General features: G+C 38.6%; 1 protein-coding gene across 4 annotated transcripts in view; it reads left to right on the top strand.

Moving 5' to 3' along the window:
* BCHE (butyrylcholinesterase) overlaps nt 1–17,486 on the top strand; it is a 110,617-nt gene extending 93,131 nt beyond the window's left edge. For all 4 annotated transcript variants that reach the window (XM_040349302.1, XM_040349299.1, XM_040349303.1 and 1 more), the window contains one exon: nt 15,499–17,486. In XM_040349302.1, coding sequence (XP_040205236.1) covers nt 15,499–15,623 — 125 coding nt within the window. In that variant the 3' untranslated portion in view covers nt 15,624–17,486. The remainder of the gene's footprint in view (nt 1–15,498) is intronic.
* Nucleotides 17,487–20,163: the final 2,677 nt, after the last annotated feature.

Genomic DNA, 20,163 nt, shown 5'->3' with positions numbered 1-20,163 from the left:
GGCTTTTTGTATGATTTTACATGTAATTATTTGTGCTTGTATATTTTGAATAATGACATATGCCATTATGTATGTTATTTTTATACTTATTTCTTTATTCTTAATTTTTGTATTAAACCTGTTACAAGGGCAGTTTATTTTAATCAGAAGGGGAACGGAACACACTAATCTTGCTTTATTAGAGACAGGCTCATTTCTGTCTAGGATAGTCATTTCACATAGATTGATGAGGTCAGTGTTAATAAGATGCATGACTTATGATTTGATTTGTGTGACCTTATCACTAAGAAAGTAAACAGGTGGCAATAATATATCACACTGTGTCCTTCCACTGCCTTTCAGGATGTAAATTCCTCAGTGGGATTGGAGTGTTACATTGGACTGAATTTCTATGAAGTAATTAACCAGATCAATTATGTATGGAGACATATGTGTAATGATGTTTATGTTTCTATTGTCACAGGTGTTATTATCAAGGGTTATTTTATTATATTAAATTCCCATGGAGAGTTAGGTAGGGATAACTGCCCAAAGACATTTCTTTACAGCATTACCAAAGTATTTTACTAAAATTATATTAATTTAAAGCAAAAACAAAACATATTAATGTGGTACTGTTAATATTGCAGAAAAATATACCCTGGAGATTTTTTTTTCTCTTATGCAAAATGGAGAAAGGAAAAATACAATTAAAAAACCCATTGCATCAAACAATTTACTGCAACTGTATATTATGATCTAGAGAAAATAATGAAACAACATGTGAAAGAAAACCTCAGGGGAACAGCAAAAATACATGAGAGGTTTTAAGATATATAGTGAAATTCACTGGTGAAAAACAATGTTCAACGTGCAGTAAATATTCCGCAGCCATTTGTCAAATTGTTATGGCAGTCTAACTTCGGTAAACTAATTTATTGGACACTTTTGAATTTACCATTGCTTTGTGCATTGTATTACTGAACAAACCTGATGCTTGTAAAATTGACATGGTTTGCACTTTTTTGCTTCCTTGGCTGCTAACAATGAGTGAGTGATTTTTATAACAATAATTTTATTGTAATTTGGTACATGTATTGAAAAACACAATACAGTAAAACCTTGTATTGCAAGCATAATTGGTTCCAGAAACATGCTTGTAATCCAAAGCACTCTTATATCAAAGCAAATTTCCTCATAAGAAATAATGGAAACTTAAATGATTTGTTTCACAACCATTTAATCATACGTCTTTCAGTTTATAGTCCATGTAAAAAAAATATTATAGCAATGTGATAGGTTGGGTAACCATTAAATGTCCATCCAAAAATGGAAACCTCAACAAGGGGATTAGAAGCAACAGGAGCTACAGAGTATAAAAGAGAAAGGCGCCTTTAACCACTTAAGGACCGCCTAACGCCGATATACGTTGGCAGAATGGCACGGCTGGGCACAATCACATAAGGGTACGTCCCCTTTAAGTGCCCAGCCGAGGGTCGCGCGCGTCCGCCACCCAGTCCGAAGCTCCGTGACCACAGCTGCGGGAGTGTAAAGGTGTGTGTAAATACACTTTCCCCGTTCTTCACAGTGGCAGTGTCACTGATTGTCTGTTTCCTGATATAGTGAAAGATGATCAATGACATCACATGTCCAGCCCCGCCCCCTACAGTTAGAAACACATATGAGGTCACACTTAACCCCTACAGCGCCCCTAGTGGTTAACTCCTAAACTGCAATTGTCATTTTCACAGTAATCAATGCATTTTTATAGTACTTGTTGCTGTGAAAATGACAATGGTCCCAAAAATGTTGTAAACGCTATACATTTTGCGCAAACCAATCGTTAAACGCGTATTGCGATTTTTTTTTTACCAAAAATAGGTAGAAGAAAGCGTATCGGCCTAAACTGAGGAAAAAAAATTATATCTTTTTTGGGGATATTTATTATAGCAAAAAGTAAAAAAATATAGATTTTTTTTCAAAAATGTCGCTCTATTTTTGTTTATAGCGCAAAAAATAAAAACCGCAAAGGTGATCAAATACCACCAAAAGAAAGCTCTATTAGTGGGAAAAAAAGGACGCCAATTTTGTTTGGGAGCCACGTCACATGACCGCGCAATCGTCAGTTAAAGCGACGCAGTGCCGAATCGCAAAAAGGGGGAAGGTCCTTTAGCTGCATAATGGTCCGGGTCTTAAGTGGTTAAGTGTAGCAATATCGTTCCATTTAATTAAGGTACAACATTTACTAACTTGCATGGTTGATGAGTAAATAAGGCACATCTAAGTATGCAGGTATCGGGGTAACAATGTCCACACAGACCATCCACCCCACCGCCGACTCTCACCGCTGTCAGTCTGCAATCGTGACCGTGAATACTACCCTGCAGTAGAGCAATCTGAAAGCAAGGCTTGAAAAGCTTATGGAGAGCAGTGTGGAAGGGACAACTTCAATGACGGAGGATGGTCTATGTGGACAGCTTTACCCCGGATGCTGGCATACTTAGATGTGCCTCTTTTAATCATCAACCATGCTAAATGTTGTACCGTCAATTAATGTAACCATATTGCTACACTTAGAGGCGCTTCTCTTCTCTTTTATACTCTGTTGTAACGTGTAGACATGTGCATTTCGTTATGTTACGAATTCGAATTCGGACACATTTTTCATTATTGGGAAATTCAGATGCATTAGAAAATTAACGAATTTAAACAAATTCGAAAAAACGTGAACGAAATTCGAATTTGAACCGAATTTGAATCGAATTTGAATTGAATTTGAAAACAAAATCAAATTCGAAAACAAATTCGAATCGAATTCGAAAACAAATTCGAATCGAATTCGAAAACAAATTTGAATCGAATTTGAAAAAATAGAAATCGATTTTCTAAAATCTACAATAAAATAGAATATAAAACAATTAAGCAATAGAATCAAAAAGATTAGAATAGAAGTTAATAGAATGTAATAAAATAGAACATGACAGTCTTCCGAAATTCGAATAGTATAAATTTGAATTCTAGAATAGATTTGAAAATAATTAAAATTTATGGAAACTAAAATATAAAAGAATAGAAAAACAATAGAACAGAATAGAATCAATTATAATATATATTATATTTTATTCTATTCTCTTGTTTTTCTTTTCTATTCCAATCTAATCTTTTCTATTCGAATTTGAATTCATTTTATATGAAATTCATATTTCTTATTGAATGAAATCGAATTTGAATAGAAAAGATTATAAAAGATTAGTTTCATATTAGAATTTGAAAACATTTTGACCGAATTCCTAAAAAGTCAATCAAATTTGAAAAATGTAATTAGATTAGAAAAAATCTACTGCATTCGAAAAAATTCTACCGCATTTGAAAAAAATCTACCGAATTGGAAAAAATACTGCATTTAAAAAAAATATACTAAATTAGAAAAAACTACCACATTCGATTTTTTTTTACATATAACCAGGGCTTTTTTTCAGGGGGAACTTGGGGGAACTCAGTTCCACCACCTTTGGCTCAACCCATTGGTGCCTGCTCACCACAATCACTTGTCTGGTTTCTGTGTTTACAAGTGACAGCTCTGCACTCTGTGTGTAACCCCCCCTGAACTCTGCACTCTGTATGTAATGCAATCCTGGTATGTAATGCCCGTTTAAGACCCTTCTACTGTTTGTGAAATCTGAACGGGTCGTGCTTGAGTTCCTGCACCTATTTTCTGAGAAAAAAAGCTCTGCAAATAACCATTTTCCAAAATTCGAATTTCATATAGAATGAAATCGAATTGGAATAGAAAAGATTAGAATAGAATAGAAAATAATAGAAAAGTTAATAAACTAGAAAAACAATAGAACAGAATAGAATCAATTATAATATATATTATATTTTATTCTATTCTCTTGTTTTTCTTTTCTATTCCATTCTAATCTTTTCTATTCAAATTTGAATTCATTTTATACAAAATTCGAATTTCTTATTGAATGAAATCGAATTTGAATAGAAAAGATTATAAAAGATTAGTTTCATATTAGAATTTGAAAAAATTTTGACCGAATTCCTAAAAAGTCGATCAAATTTGAAAAATTTAATTCGATTAGAAAAAATCTACTGCATTCGAAAAAATTCTACCACATTTGAAAAAAATCTACTAAATTAGAAAAAACTACCTGCCGAAAGAAGCCGAACGTCTGTGTGCAGGCGCCGTATAGAGCCGCACCGACGTTCGGCTTCGTTTGGCAACTCGTGACACGCAATAGGCGCCGGTCGGAAACACGTCAATCACAGCCTGTGATTAGGAACGCCCACTCCCGCAGGGAAGCTGGGGGTGAAAATAGCCCTAAAATGGTATGTACGCAAAAAAAATAAAAAAGCAACAGCATACTGTCGGCCCCATAGGTCGGCTCCATGCAATGTTAGAATTTTTTTTTAGGGTGAACCCCCTCTTTAATAAGAAGAGCAATGGTAGTATTTAAAGTTTAGTAACCTAAGGAATAAATCAGGATTCGACTTATAGATAATTGATCTTAATAAATCAATGCAAGATTATTTTTATTGTTGATTTTGTTTACTACATTTTGAACAATATGTTTTAACTGTATCTAAAAATTGAACATTTTCTCATGCAAGTCTGTGTGGGGACACAAGGTTGCAGAAAGGCATGAAAGAGGACAGTTTTCACAGTTGAGCAATTATAGGAATAGGTCACTATCTTGTCCATGTGGAAGGTGGGTAAGTTAGAAGTGCATTGCATCTCTTTCCAGACAACCAAAGCTAATGCTGTCCTAATGAGTTTACCAAAATTAGTTTACCATGTACTTTTAAACTATATATTAGTATTACCAGCTTTTCTATTTATGGATGTAAGACTCTGTAGATTCAGTTCTACTCACATCTGAAATCCATAGAGAAACAAAGATGTCAGATTTCAGTAACTTGTGCAGAAAGCTCAGAGGAATTTCAGAATGACAGCTGTTAAAGTCAGCCTACAAAATTCCAATATGTATGTCACCTATCACATACGCACTCTGTTGTGTAACATTCATACAGCAGATGTACTGCAATTGTGCTTCTTATTGATTTGATAAAAGAGTGGAATTTCTAAATATAATCTGTGATATGTGAAAGATACAGCAAGTGGCTCAGCTGTCTTCAGTACAACCAATACTAGTAGTGTTTTGTATGTCTTTAAGATTACATGCAAAATATTTTACCTTTTCTCTTTAAATAAACATAGGTTGTCTTTCTAGATACAGTTTCTTGTATCATCTTTGTTCCTAATTGAGTTAAAAAAACAAAACCAAGATAAGTTTAGAACTTGACTGTACTTAGATACTCTTAAGCCCCACACACACTATCAGTTTTCCTGCAGGTTTTTGTCTTCTGGTTTACCAAACCATGTAGTGCAAGGGCCTGCCTGATTGGATCCTTGACAGAATCCATCAAGAAACTTGGTGGCAGAGCTTTTTTGCAGAGGAAAACGGTGTGTATGTTTTTCATCGAGAAAACTGTCGAGGAACTCAATGAGAAAAAAAGAGAACAAGTTCTCTTTTTCCTCGTCGGGAGTCTCAATTTCCTCATCGTGTTCCTCGCCAGGCTGGTTTTCGACGAGAAACGCGTTCGTGTGTATGCTTAGAAACCCGCACATGCTCAGAAGGGTGGCGCCAGTGGAATCAAACTTCCCCTTTATAGTGCCGTTGTTCGTGTTTTACGTCACCGCGTTTGATTACGACGAGATTTTGTCTTCACAGTGTGTACGCAAAGAAAGCTTGTCAAGTTTCTCGACAAGCCTAACAAGGAACTCGTCAAGGAAAACGATGTTTAATTTACGACGAGTTCCTCAGTCGTGTGTACAAGGCCTTAAGGTTTGACCTCATATTAGATGATTTTGGTAAACCTGAAGACAAAAACCTGCAGGAAAACTGATAGTGTGTATGGGGCTTTACAGGCAAAAAAACCCATTCTGGTCAGTTATTGACAGGAGCTAGGGCTGCAGTTTATGTATAGTCAAACTATGTAGCCTGTATACTTTAATTGTTGACATTGGCTTGTCATAAAAATTATATTTGTGCACTGAGCACCAGGGCAAAAGTGATGTTTTAAATGTTCATATAAAGGATCCATCATACATCAATTTATACAAATTCATTACTTTCAACATAAAAAAACATCAGGTTCTACATGTATTTTATTGAACACAAAAAGACTACCTCTGACCTCAGGATTTCCACAGCTCCAGAAAAATGGATAAGGTTTTCAATGGATCACTGTCTATGAAGTGCTGCCTTTATTGGAGGTGTTACCAAGGTAACTGCTAGTTCTAACTAAGTGACTGGCCTTTCTTGGTTTAACTTTGCAAAAAAATGGCAAATTATACCATTGGTTTTCATTTTTAAAGTTTGCAGCTTATAGAAGTTCTGAAACTGTGAAGTTTATTATTAAAAAGAATTTTCATTGTAGGCTAAAAGTTTTTCTCTCATAGAGTAGGAAGACAGAGAATCCTTGCTTCACACATCCCCTTTTCCTTTTTTGTCCAGGGATCCAACTTTGAATTTGTGGCTATATTAATTGGTGCTGTACAAGCAACATACCGGTAATAGTTCTAGTGAGTATCTAGTTGGGGTTTTAAATTCCAAAACCAAAAACTTTGGTTTACCTAAAAATTATTATAACATATGGACTTACATTACAATATTTTTAGCATTATTGTTACTGGAAAGTAACCTGGAACAGGCACAATTTTTGCTAATTGTTATTAAAAAGTAATTTTTCATTTTTTTGGGGGTTATCTATTACTGTATGTTTTTGACAGCCAAATAACATTTACATTTCTCCTCTTTGCACTATTGCAACCAACCATGGCACAATAAACAGTATTTCTTAGAATCATCATGCCCACACCTTCTACCAGGGCTGGACTGGGACAAAAATTTGGCCCTGGACTTCATTTGGCCGGACAACTCCCGCACCCCCCCCCCCCCCCCACCACACGCACCCCCTCTACCACTAGCCACTAGCCATTCTACTTTAGAGTAGAACGGCTAATACTGGTACTCTTATTGGCAGTACCAGTGGGGAAGCTAGACATTATTTCACCCGGGGCAAAGAATCAGTTTGGTGCCCCCCTTATGGGACAATATTAGGCAGAAGTGAGAAACTCCCAGGCCATAGCTGTTGAGTCAGCTGTCTGTCCCCTCCCCCATGCTCCTCTGTCGTCGTCCCTGCTCCTCTGGTACCCCCCTGCTTCTCTGTTCCCCCCAGGTGAGCGCTGCAAGGAGGGAGAGGAGGTGAGCGCAGCGGGAAGGGAGAGACATAGGAGCAGAGGGGGGCGGCGGTCCGTTTTCAGCATTGCTTCCCTTGCAGCTCTTAGTACTACCAGACACTATGATCATAGGTCTGACTAGGGTAGATATAAATTGAATGTGGGTCCCACTCTGATCAATGTCTGATCAATATCTGAATACAAAGAGTACCTTCACTCACGGCCAACAATCCAGCACGTCTCTTTAGTATTGGCATGAGGGGTAAATAGCCCCCAGCCCAGTCCTCCCCTAAAACTTAAAAGAAGCCCAACACCAGTCCATCTATTAATATCACAGCTATACTTAGCAGAAAGAATAGTAGGGGTAGACAGGGTTGACCACTTGATCAATTTCTACTGTCACTCTTCTATATATCCCTGAAGACCAGCTTTAAAACAAAGTGGTATTTAAACTTGAAGTTAGAATCTTCTGCTTAATTTCAGTGCTGTTTTAAAGCATATATGCTTTTTATTGAGTTTCCTAACCTAGTATTCATATAGATATATAAACTGAAAATCTTGAGAGCTACCAAAAAGTATTAAATCTGAGACTAGATGTTCAGGTGCTGTTATTGATCACATCCCATACATCCGTGCTAAACAATTTTGATATATGAAAATACCGCACTAAGCTAGTGTCAATAAGCAATAACAAATAAAAATAAAAATAAACAGTATTGACTGTGCTAAATATGGCACTATATTAAGCACAGTCAATACTGTTTATTTTTATTTTTATCTAGTATTCATGTAGACCAATCATGTCCAAAGGAATGCACATCAGTATACAGTCATATGAAAGGTAAGTACAAGTTGTTAAATTGTTTTCAACATATTTGAATAGACAAACCTTAGATCTTCAATTAACCAGTTTCCACAAATAAAGATGATTTTCTTTAACCACTTCAATAATGGGCAATTTTACTCCCTGCCCAGGACAATTTTCAGCTTTTAGCACTGTCACACTTCGAATGACAATTGCGCGGCAATGCAACACTGTACTCATATGAAAATGTTATAATTTTTTTTTCACACAAATAGAGCTTTATTTTGGTCCTATTTAATCACCATTGTTCTATTTTTATTTTTTTGCTAAATAAAAAAAAATGAAAAAAAAAAGAAAAACAACAGATGTTTCTTTGTTTCTTCATACATTTAGGCCAAACTGTACTTTGCTAAATTTCTTTGGTGAACATAACCTAAATGAATGTTTATTATTTAGTCTGTAGGAAAGTTATAGAGTCCACAAACTATGGGATATACAGTAAATCTGAAAATTGATCAATTCTGATGTACTGATAGCCTCATCTCATGTCCCAAAAAGGATAGGATAGTACATATACCCCCCAAATGACCTTTTTGGAAAGTAGACAGTCTGAGGTATTTAGTAAAAGGGAAGGTGCATTTTTGAAGTTATAATTGTTTGTCAATTTTTTTGGAAAAGTAAGAAAAGAAAAATATTTGTTTTTAATTTTTTTCAATTTCTTATATACTGTCACCAGTGCAGTATAGAATCATCATATAACTGGTGTGGTGGTGACCAGGGACATTGACTGGCGACAGTCTTTAAAAAAAAAAGTTAACTTTTTTCATTTTCTAAAATGTTATTATTATTTTTTATTTTTTTTTACATTTTTTTTAATACTGTAACCAGAGCACTACAGTGTTTCCATAATAACACTGTACAATGCTGGGGAGTTGACCAGGATTTTCTTTTTACATACTGTGTTTGCTTATAGCAGTGCATTTCACTGTTATAAGCAAATATTTTTACTAAATGACAGTGTGTAGACTTTGCCTTTTGTTGTGATTAGCTGTGATTGGCCACAGCTAATCATATGGTACAAATGGGCTATGATTGGCCCTGTCTGAACTATGCGATCACTGTGACCAATCACATCTAGCAACACAGTTGTATACAATGAATGGCATGAAAGAAAGCTATTCATTGTTTACAACTGTAATGTTATCTGTTGCTTAGGGAGCAGGAAACTAGAACTAGGGTCTTGTGTTCTTTTTGGTAATGAGGTTTGTGGTATTATCATGCCAAGAAAGAAAGAACTCTCTAATGCTGTCAGATGTGGATGCCTATGAGTCTTGTAAGTGGCCTAAAAAGATCACCAAATTATTTGAAATAAATCATTCCACTGTGAAAAAATTATCTACCAGTAGTATAGTTTTCAAACAACTGTTAATTTGGTTAGGCCTGGCCAGCCCAGCAAATTCAGCTCAGCTGCTGACTGTAGGATGCTAAAAGGAGTCTCCAAGAACCCCAACAGTTAATTGAGGGATCTGCAAGCAACTCTTGCAACAGCTGATGTCAGAGTGGACACATCTACAATCAGGAAGATACTGAATCAATTTAGCTTTGTGTGGCAGGAAAAAGGTCATTACTGTCCGAAAAGAAGAGCAAGACTACATTGTGCCTTTGAATATATTTAAATAAACCAGGTTCTCTGGAACAACATTCTGTGGACTGCTGACATGTAGATAAAGCTGTTCTGAATGATAGCAATTGACATGTGTGACACGGACCAAAAAGAGCATTTTAGGAGAAGAATTGCATATCAACTGCGTAGAACAGTGTTGGAAATGCTATGGTTTGGGTTGCTTTACTGCTTAAGGACCTTAGCAGCTTGCATATATCCAGTTATTTATGAATTGTACATCATATTTTTATGTGCTGGGTGACAATGTGAGGGCTATTGTTTCTTACATTAAAATATTACAGGGGCATTTGAAACAAGCTGCATTTGCAATAAAGTGTACACACATGTTGCAACTGAAGAAAATTTGCATGAATGAATGGTAAAAACAGCACACAATAATAGGGTTTTTTATAACAGCTTACCTGTAAAATCCTTTTCTTGGAGTACATAACATGACACAGAGCAGCCATAGTAATTACTATGTGGGTAATAGGCCACCTTCAGGTGATTGGACACTGGCATAATCAGACAGGAAGTTCCCCCTATATAAAAAAAAACTCCCATACCGGGAGCACCTCAGTTTTGTAGCAAAGCAATGTGTGTATATCCCATTAAGAGGGGCGGGACCTCTATATCCTGTGATGTACTCCAAGAAAAGGATTTTACAGGTAAGCTGTTATATAAAATCATATTTTCTTTATCGTACATCACGGGGGGACAGAGAACAGCCATAGTAATTACCATGTAGTTTGTCCCAGAGCAATGCTATTTGAGGGGGAGGGAGACACAAATTGGGCAAACCGCCATTAGACACAAGGACCTATACTACTGCCTGTGGTACACTGTGCCCAAAGGCGGTATCCTCCTGTTGTCCTACATCCACCTGATAAAACTGGGTGAATGTATGTGCACTGATGACCAAGTTGTGGCTTTGCAAATCTGAGTCATGGAGGCTTGGTGATTCATTGCCTATTACTGCCCTAGTAGAATGGGCCTTGACTCGGTAAGGCGGAACCTTTCCTTTTAAACCATAAGCCTGAATAATATTCTGACAAATCCATCCTGTAATAGTGGATTTTGACGCTGCCTTCTGGCAACACAGACAAAGTGTCAGTCTTTTGAATCTGAGCTGTTGCTTTCATATAGGCCTTCACTGCTCTCACTACATCCAAGGAGTGCAATGACCTTTCTTCTGCAGAGCGCAGATTTGGAAAAAAGGAAGGAAAGGAACATCTTGATTCAGATGCTACCTTTAGCAAAAAGGATGGGTGGGGCCGCAACACAACCCAACTCTATGCATAAACAGATATGGCTATTCACAAGAGAAAGCTGCCAACTCTGAAACTCTTCTTGCAGAGGTAACTGTAACGAAAAAAAAAAACAATTTCTTTGACAAAAGAGTTAGGCCGTGTACACACGGTCGGTCAAAACCGATGGAAACGGACTGATTTAATCGGTCCAAACGATGGTGCATCGGTTAGTTATCCTTCGGTAAACATTTTTAGAACTTGCTTTAAAATTGAACCGATGGACGCCTAACCGATAGGTCAAAACCGACGGTTAGCATGCAAAAGCATCGGTTAAAAACCTGCGCATGCTCAGAATCAAGTCAACGCATGTTTGGAAGCATTGAATTTAATTTTTCTCAGCACGTCGTTGTGTTTTACGTCACTGCGTTGGACTCGATCGTTTTTTTAACTGATGGTGTGTAGGCACATCAGACCATCAGTCAGCTTCATCGGATGGACTGATCGTGTGTACGCGGCCTTAAGGGAGCCTGGCGCATCGGTTCAAAGGGTTGCCTCTGTAAAACTGATAATACCAGATTCAAACCCCAAGGGCACAAGGGTGACCTACCTGGGGGATTTATACTTGTTACTCCTTGTCTAAATGTCAGCACCAGAGAGTGAGAAGTGAGTGGATTCTGGAAATACACTGATAAGGCAGAGATCTGACCCTTGATAGTACTCAAGGCTAGCTTCCTCTTTACTCCCAACTGTAGGAAAGACAGAATTATACCTATAAAATACTTCCGAGCTCGCTCGCATGAAGGTGGAAAGCTCTTGCAAGGAGGAGCCGAGACAGCCATCGAGGGACCCCAGAAGACAGGGTTCGGGGTCATTATGTGCAAAAAGAGCTGCACAGTGGAGGTAAGTATAACATGTTTGTTATTTTAGAAAAAAAATGTTTTTAACTTTAGTGTTCCTTTAATCCTGCTACTATCAGTGCCCAGGCTAATGCTGAGTAGATGTGCCTTGGTAATGCCTGTATCCAATACCATATACCTCTTACGTGGCCAGATATGCTGCTGTGTCTCTCCTTCAGTCAGGTTCACAACAGAGTGAGTGTTTAAAGGCTGCCGCCTCGTGAATGTGCCATATACATTGTCCTCTCTGGCCACACTAAACCACTCCCCTGATGTAGCCCCCCTTTAACTTCCTTTTTCACCACGCGCTGAAATCTACAGGACGGGAGAGGGGTTGGAGGGTAACAGATGGAGAGAGAATCCACCCCAGCAGGATGCCTAGCGCCCAGGCAGGGAGGGTCCCCAAAAAAATCCACATTTAAAAACTGACAGGAGTGGAGAAGAGCAAGGCTGTCCACAAGCAATTCTGACACAGAGCCTGGAGAAGCATGGCATGTTGATGCTAAGGATGTCTTAATTTACACCCTCCAGTGGTGAACAATAGGCATGACAACATCTTTACTCACACAAGAAGTCCAAAAATAAAATTTTAAGGATCTTCAGACTCAACCTTCGCCCATCACCATTGGCCATGTCAGGACAGACCTTCAAGGACTGGGTCCTCTCTGTATAGAGTCTCACTGCCTTGGACCTATATAGCACTCTGCCAGAGCAAGCCTTTGGTTTGTTGTTATGGCCAAGGTTGCTGAATCCCAGAGTCCAGCTCTCAAAGGAGAAGCATTATAGGCAACAACCTCGTTCTTCTTCCATGAGGCCTGGGTTCCATCCACTTTAGCCTATTTGGCATTTTGAATGGATCCATCTGCATAGCCCCACTGATCCTGTGAAGAATCTTCCTGCGCAGCTCTTTGAGCACTGCTTTAACCGTGACCAACACCTTAGACACTGATGAAAAAACTGAGGTGCTCCCAGTATGGGAGGGAATAGGGGAAACTTCCTGTCTTTGATTATGCCAGTGTCCAATCACCTGAAGGTGGCCTAATACCCGCATAGTAATTAATATGGCTGCTCTGTGTCCCATGATGTTCGATAAAGAAAAAAGTGTTACTAAACCCAGGACACTGCATTCATTATATTTGGTCTTCCACAGTACACAGAACATGGAAATGCAATTATTTTAGTAAATATAAATGGCTCAATACTTTTTCTCATCAGTACTATATAGCAGTTAGGGATGAGACGAACACTCCCCAGTTCGGTTCACAGCAGAAAATGCAAACAGGAAAAAAAATTTGTTTGGACACGCAAACACTGTTAAAGTCTATGGGACATGCATGTGAAAAATCAAAAGTGCTCATTTTAAAGGTTAATATACAAGTTTTTGTAATAAAAAGTGTTTGGGGGCCCCAGTCTGGGAGAAGGATACAAACATATCAGCTATCTTACCCTCCAAACTAGCTAATGCTGCAGCCAAATCGTCCTTAGTGACGTATGCAGAGGCTGGAGTGTTGGAAGTAGCTACAATACCTGATGCCGACAATGGCTCAGCCCGGTCAGCCATTCCAAGTCTATCAGGGGAGGATGATACTGTGGAAGCAAGACTAGGATCCACCGACCCTGACCGCGGTGCCCTTGCGCTCCTCCTAACTGCTGTGGCATCAGAAGGGCAGGGTCACCCGTACACATGACCGGTGGCCCCACCTTCAGCTATTTAAGAGCTGTCACAGCAGGTGTAGTGTCATTCGAAGGGGAACCTCCCCTGGTGGCAGATCATGCATTTTTAAAAATAAATTTGGCGCAGAGTTCCCCTTAATATCCATACCAGACCTGAAGGGCCTGGTATGGAATTTGGGGGGCCCCCACTCAATTATTTTTTTTGTATTTTGGTTTAGGGTTTCTCTTAATATTCATACCAGACTCAAAGGGCCTGGTAATGGACTGGGGGGGGAACCCATGCCGTTTTTTTCAATGTCTTTTATCTGTTTTGCGGGACCCGTCAATTCATTATAGCCGCAACTTTTTTTCCTTTAGAAATGTTATTTTGTGCAGGGACTGTTCTGAACACGGGATACTATAGACACACCCCAGGTACGAAATGTAAAGGAATATTTCACTTTTATTGTTTCACTTTAAGCATTATTAAAATCACTACTCCCGAAAAAACTTCAGTTTTTAAAACTTTTATTGCATTGATACATGTCCCCTGGGGCAGGACCCAGGTCCCCAAACCTTTTTATGACAATACCATGCATATAAGCCTTTAAAATTAGTACTTTTAATTTCTCCCATACTTTTAAAGGGTGTTCTGCGGCTTTCGAATTTGCTGCAAACACCCCAAATTGTTTGCTATTCGGCGAAAAGGCAAACTCCGGTGTTCAACTCGAACATCGGGCACATCCCTAATAGCAGTCTTGTGATTTCCATCAGTTCCTGGTGAAGCTTGTAGGAAAAGGTTCCATACTGCACTAAGCTGTCCTATGAGGCACAGGGCTCCTGGCCCTCTGTCTGGACATGTCTGGACAGTGCTAATGACTCCAAAGGCTTTGTCTTATCCAGACTTGTCCAGGGGCACAGTCCAGGAAGGGGATGATCTGTGCATAGAAGATCAAGTAGCCTTTTTCCACAATGCAGAGGATTAACCCCTAGGTTCCATAGTGAGTATACCAAGCATGCTTTACTGCAGGGGTGTCAAACTCAATTCCATCCAGGGCCGCATCAGCATTATGACTGCCCTCAAAAGTACTGTTTGTGTCTGTAAGATTAGACGTCCAGCGCATCCCCTCCCCTTACATTAGATGTCAAGAGCCACTCCACCATCAGAAGTTGAGTCCCCCACGCTCCCTTACATCACAGTGCACCCCCCTTTCCTTATGCTGCTGCTGGGAAGAAGCGGCATGCATTGCTTGAAAGCAGAACGTAATGGTCTTGAGGAGGACCAGAGGAGGGCTGGAGCTCTCCTGCAGCTGCAGGAGAGGTGCGAGGGCCACATGAAATGGCTTGAATGGCCGCATTCGGCCCACGGGCCTTGTGTTTGACACCTGTACTTTACTGCATATACAGACTGATTTTACTGTTGTGGGTTTAGTAACACTTTAACTTACCTTTTCACATGACTGCATAAGCCAAATTAAGGACACACCAAAATTAGATGAAAACTTGCAAAATGGAGTAAAAAGACTCTAATTGTAATTACTGGGGTGTGTTATTAATTCTAGAACTTTTCCAAATCTTTTGTTCACTTACAAATCACTGAAAGCTTATTAACAGCAATTCAACTTTTAGATATGTTAACAACACTAGGTGTGAGCCAAAGTGAAAATGACACTTAAAAATATTATCATCCTGTTAAAACATGAATGCATTGTGAAGTTTTCTTGAATAGGAAAGTAGCAATATCTAAACATAAATACAAATGGGCAGTCCCAATACCAAGGTTTATATGGAAGAAAATATACAATAAAAGAAAACATAATTAAAATCATACAAGGTCAAATGTATTGTTTTAAAGAAATCCTTTTTCATTTTCTTGGCTGTCCAGAATCGCTGTATTTTAAGAATGCAAAGTCACTAACATGCATTTTTTTTCCAATTAATGTAAACACATAGATTCAAATTTAGATTAATACACTAGTTGTAATCTTTTTTTTTAGGAAATATTGATGAAGTGGAACAACAGTGGAAGGCTGAATTCCATCGCTGGAACAATTACATGATGGACTGGAAAAATCAATTTAATGATTACAGCAGTAAGAAGGAAAGCTGCACTGGTCTCTAATTAATAGCTTTACCCTTTAAAGAATTACCATATTGTGATTAGTAGGTACAAACATACTGGTAGTCATTTAAAGAGACCCTGTAACAAGACCATTAATCCAGCAACATTTTTACCATAAGATTATATATGCATTTAATATATATTTGTTGCATGTTATGTACCTGAAAAAAGTCTCCCTTGAGCAGACATCCAAATGACCTGGGCCTGGTTCTGGGCGTTGCTATCCTGAATATGACGTCAGCACCCCCAGCAGACTCTGAGCTGTCACTCAAGAAACAGTCTATAATATTCCCCTTCACTCCTCCCCCTACAAATACAGTTGATAAAAAGTTATGTAGGGAGGTGGAGGTATAGGCTGAGGATCCTGGCCAGCATAGACAGCATTTAGACACTCCCAGAAGAGGGATAGCAGAGGCAGTGTAAACACTGTAAATTGTGCCTACAGTTCAGTTTTAGAATCATTTAGAGGTAAATCACATTCTTACTGCAACATTTATGGTTTTACAAATACATATTAATATAGATTATACCACTTCACTGAGAGAGAGAGAGAAAGAGAAAAAGAGAGAGAGAGGAGTAAAAAAAAAAAAAGTCGATCTACCAAATTACTGTTCAACTGCCCTGTCTTCATATTCTAGCTTCATATTCTAGCTTGATCGAAATTCAGCCAGTTCAGCAGGGATCGGACAATTTTCAATCCAAGTCTGGCTACTGTGGTTTAACAGAAGTTGATCTACCAAATTACTGTTCAACTGCCCTATCTTCATATTCTAGCTTGATCAGTGATGCAGGAGACAGCGGGGCAGATTCTCCCAGCCCCCCAACTTACATGTGTGGATAGGGGAATCATTCAACCTGCTGAAAAAAAATTGTCCCATGTATGGCTAGCTTTTGGTCTACTTGCAAAAAAAGAGTAGGAATATTCACCTTTACTTCTGCTTTGATGGCAAACCCTTCTCTTGGCAGTCTGTAAAAAAATGGCCACCTGCAGGAGTGTTGATCTTTTTGGTCCCATGCTGTGTTCCTCCTACCAACCTTGGCATTACTATAGTATCCTTTAGTGATGAGAGTTTCAGTGTACCGCAGGGAATACAGGAGATTGACACTCCTTGAAGCGTCTGCTTCTCAACACTTCAGAGGATGATTTTTCTTGAATGGAGCAGTCTTCAGCAATGTAGACAATATGAGTGATATGCATTTTCCCCTATTGCAGATATATATTTTTGGACATGTTTATTCCTGAGAGGTTTGCTTTAAAAACTAAAATAGATATATAAATACCAAACTGAACACCACAGTAAAATGTTTGTGAGGGAATTAACAAACTGCTGCTTTTTTTGAGTATTTTTTTTAGTCTTTTAATTACTGATAAAAAGTCTGTAAATAAGCCTTTGCATTATTGTGATAATGAATGTGTTTGGTTGTTAGGTGAACTTGTACATTTAGTTAGAAGAACACTACTCTGTAAAAGTGTTGTTGCTTGTGGGTAGCTATATTTTGATGCACACAGCTAATTTCTTGTTCAGTTATCCACTGAACACTAATGCAAGCACTTTCTACATATGTTGTAGCTTCTCCCTAAAATAAACAGTGAAAACATAAAATAGCATGTTGGAAGTATACAGCTGGATTCTGTCTCTAATGCTTTTGCATGTACAGACACATACATGTTTTACATTACCTTAGAAACCTTTTATATTTTATAGCTATACATCAAACTCACAGTACATATTACAATTATGTCCATAGTAATGTTAAGATACTTGTCTTTATTAAAACAACAAATGTAAAATCATCAGATTGTTTTATTGTATGTAAAAAAAAATCAAAAGCTACAAAAAATAAAATACTGTGTTCTCTTTATTAAGCTGTCAAAAACATATTTTCAAACAATATAACACATTTTAAAGAAATCTATCAAACGTTTTAGGAAGTGGAACAAATCAAAGTTTAATGCCATTCTTCTCTTAAACCAGACTATCATGTGTAACAATCCTCAGGGGTGGAACAACGACTAGCATTGACCACCATTCACATGGATGGTCCACACTTCATAGGCTTGCCAACTGGAATATTGTTAACACTCAAAATATACAGTGTCAATACATACAGTAGCCTGAATGACACATATCACACAAATGTGACCTTAATCATACAGCCTCTGTGATTACATTACACACATTTAAAATTAATGTTGTACAGGCATACCCCACTTTTAAGTACACAATGGGACCAGAGCATGTATGTAAAACGAAAATGTACTTAAAGTGAAACAATACATTTTTTCACTTCTAGGTTGTAGTAGGGGGTCAGGGGCTGTAGTTGGGGTGTCAGGAGCTGTAGTTGGGGTCTCAGGGGCTGTAGTGGGGGTGTCAGGGGCACACTGGAACAGGGCGGGCTATGCTCTTGAAGCTTCAGCTCCTTCTACTGTGGCTGCAAAATATCTGTACAGTACTTGTAAGGCACTTTACATACACTCGGGGGTATGTCCTTACTCGCGAGTGTATGTAAAGTGAGTGTACTTAAAGCGGGGTATGCCTGTATTTGGTTTATTTGCTCAGTGTGCAGTTCTATATCTACAGAGAACTCTGCAGGCTACTATTATTGTCCTTGTTTTACAAATACTGGTTTTGTGGCTGACTGGCTGGCTGCCTGGCTTTAATACGTTCACAGCCACTGAAAGGGAACAACTATGCCAACCAGTGAAGGCAAGGACCACTGCAAAACTTTAGTTTCAGTCATGGTGGGTCACTACAGCATCAAAGATCTATGCATTGATCTGTGCTACACTTTGTAATGAATCACTGAACCAACAGGGTTTTAGAAATATGTGGGTATTCATGCTATTTACCAGGGGTGGGCTGTCCATTAAGGGGGCACGGGGGCCACCCCCGTCCATTGCCGCCTCCCCTATCCATGCATCCGACCCCTTTCAGGACACCGCGCATGGATTCCAATGTGGAGGGGCTGTTTTTTTTTTTTAGCACCGATTAGAGCCTGAGGCTCTAATAGGCTTCAATATAGGACAGGCTTGGGTCGCAGGAAGTGGGTTTTGACACCAATCACCTGATTGGCTGAAAGGACAGGCAATCCTATTGGATGCCTAAGAGGAGGAGGGAGGCCATGATGCAGAGAGGACACAGGACCCACCACCCATAGGAGCCCACAACATGGCCTGCCTGCAACCGATGGGGTAAGTGCCAGGGTAGGGGGCTGCCACCGACCGGGGGGTGGTGGTTGTTTTCTGCCCCCTCAACAAAGAAAAACACCAGCTGCCACTGCTAGTCACCAAAGGCTTATGAGTCTACTACATTCTATGGGGGCCAGAGCATCAAAATTGCCAGGAATGAGCACAAACACTTTACATCAACAAACACAAAAAGCACTGAAATGTCACCAGCAAGATCAATAAGTCCTTTTGCTATTTGATGGATTTATACAGTATATATGTCATGCAACTGATTAGAAAGGGGCACAGTGTGATGAAAGGTGGGCTGCTTGGGGTGGCTGAACCACCATTTTGAGCTTTTAATTATCAAATGGGATATATCCTGAAATTTTAGTGCTGAGAAGTCTTTAAAGCTATTACCCAGAAATCCTCATTCATTGAATATTGATGAGATGTAAGTTAAAGTGTTTTTGCATCCATTAGCTATAAAAAAATAATTTATTGGCATCACCCACATGCTTAATAAAATAGTGACTGATTTTTTTTTGTCTTGAAAAGAACTAGAACTACTTTACAAAAACATTTCAGTCTGAAAGGTGGCTACACTATTTGCCTGGAGCTCCCGAAGCCCCAATGAAGCCCCCATCATATGAGGTCCCAGCTGGGGCTATGTATTACATAATTTATTAGAGAACTGTAGAAAAAAAGGCTGGAAAATAAAATCTGTCAACAAATTCTGGTTCTCCAATGCAGAAAGCAAATGGAGGAGGGACTAACAGAAAGGGAAAATGATTGGAATAAAGTTTATTGAAAAAATACTGGTCCTTAAATGCAGGAAGCTGAAAAAGGAGGGACAAGAAGAAGTAAAAGCTGGGGAATCAAGTTTATTAAACAATAATGTAAAAAATAAATAAAAGTAGTTCTCCAGGTCATGAAGCTGAGGGAGAAAAGACCAGCAGAAACAGAGAATGGAGCACACATGTAATGTATAAAAAGACACACAAGGCATGGTCAGGAAAAAATTGTAGGGTGAATACATAGCATGCTCCCCTACTAGAAATGTTGGGGAAGCAGCTGGGAAAGCGAGACAGCAGTAGGACGTTTAAAAAAAAAAAATGTGTTGTAGCAAATTTTTAAATATAAACTTTAAAAGTACAGCTAAAAAAGAGAAGCTAGATGGAAACATGAATTAGTAGCTTAGCATTTAATATTACTTTAAATAAACATAATAGGATACAGTATATGCAATGGATCAAATCATGTTTATGGATCATACATTTTGTTGATGGCACAAAATTGTGTTCCCTGTCAGCCTTTGTTCATTTAAAAAGTTCTTTGCTTTTGTTAATTATGATACATCTCATATGCAAT

This window comes from Rana temporaria, chromosome 4 (assembly GCF_905171775.1).
Source record: "Rana temporaria chromosome 4, aRanTem1.1, whole genome shotgun sequence".
Lineage (NCBI taxonomy): Eukaryota > Metazoa > Chordata > Amphibia > Anura > Ranidae > Rana > Rana temporaria.
The sequence above is the reverse complement of the archived record's forward strand: the minus strand, read 5'-3'. Positions and strand labels throughout refer to the sequence as shown.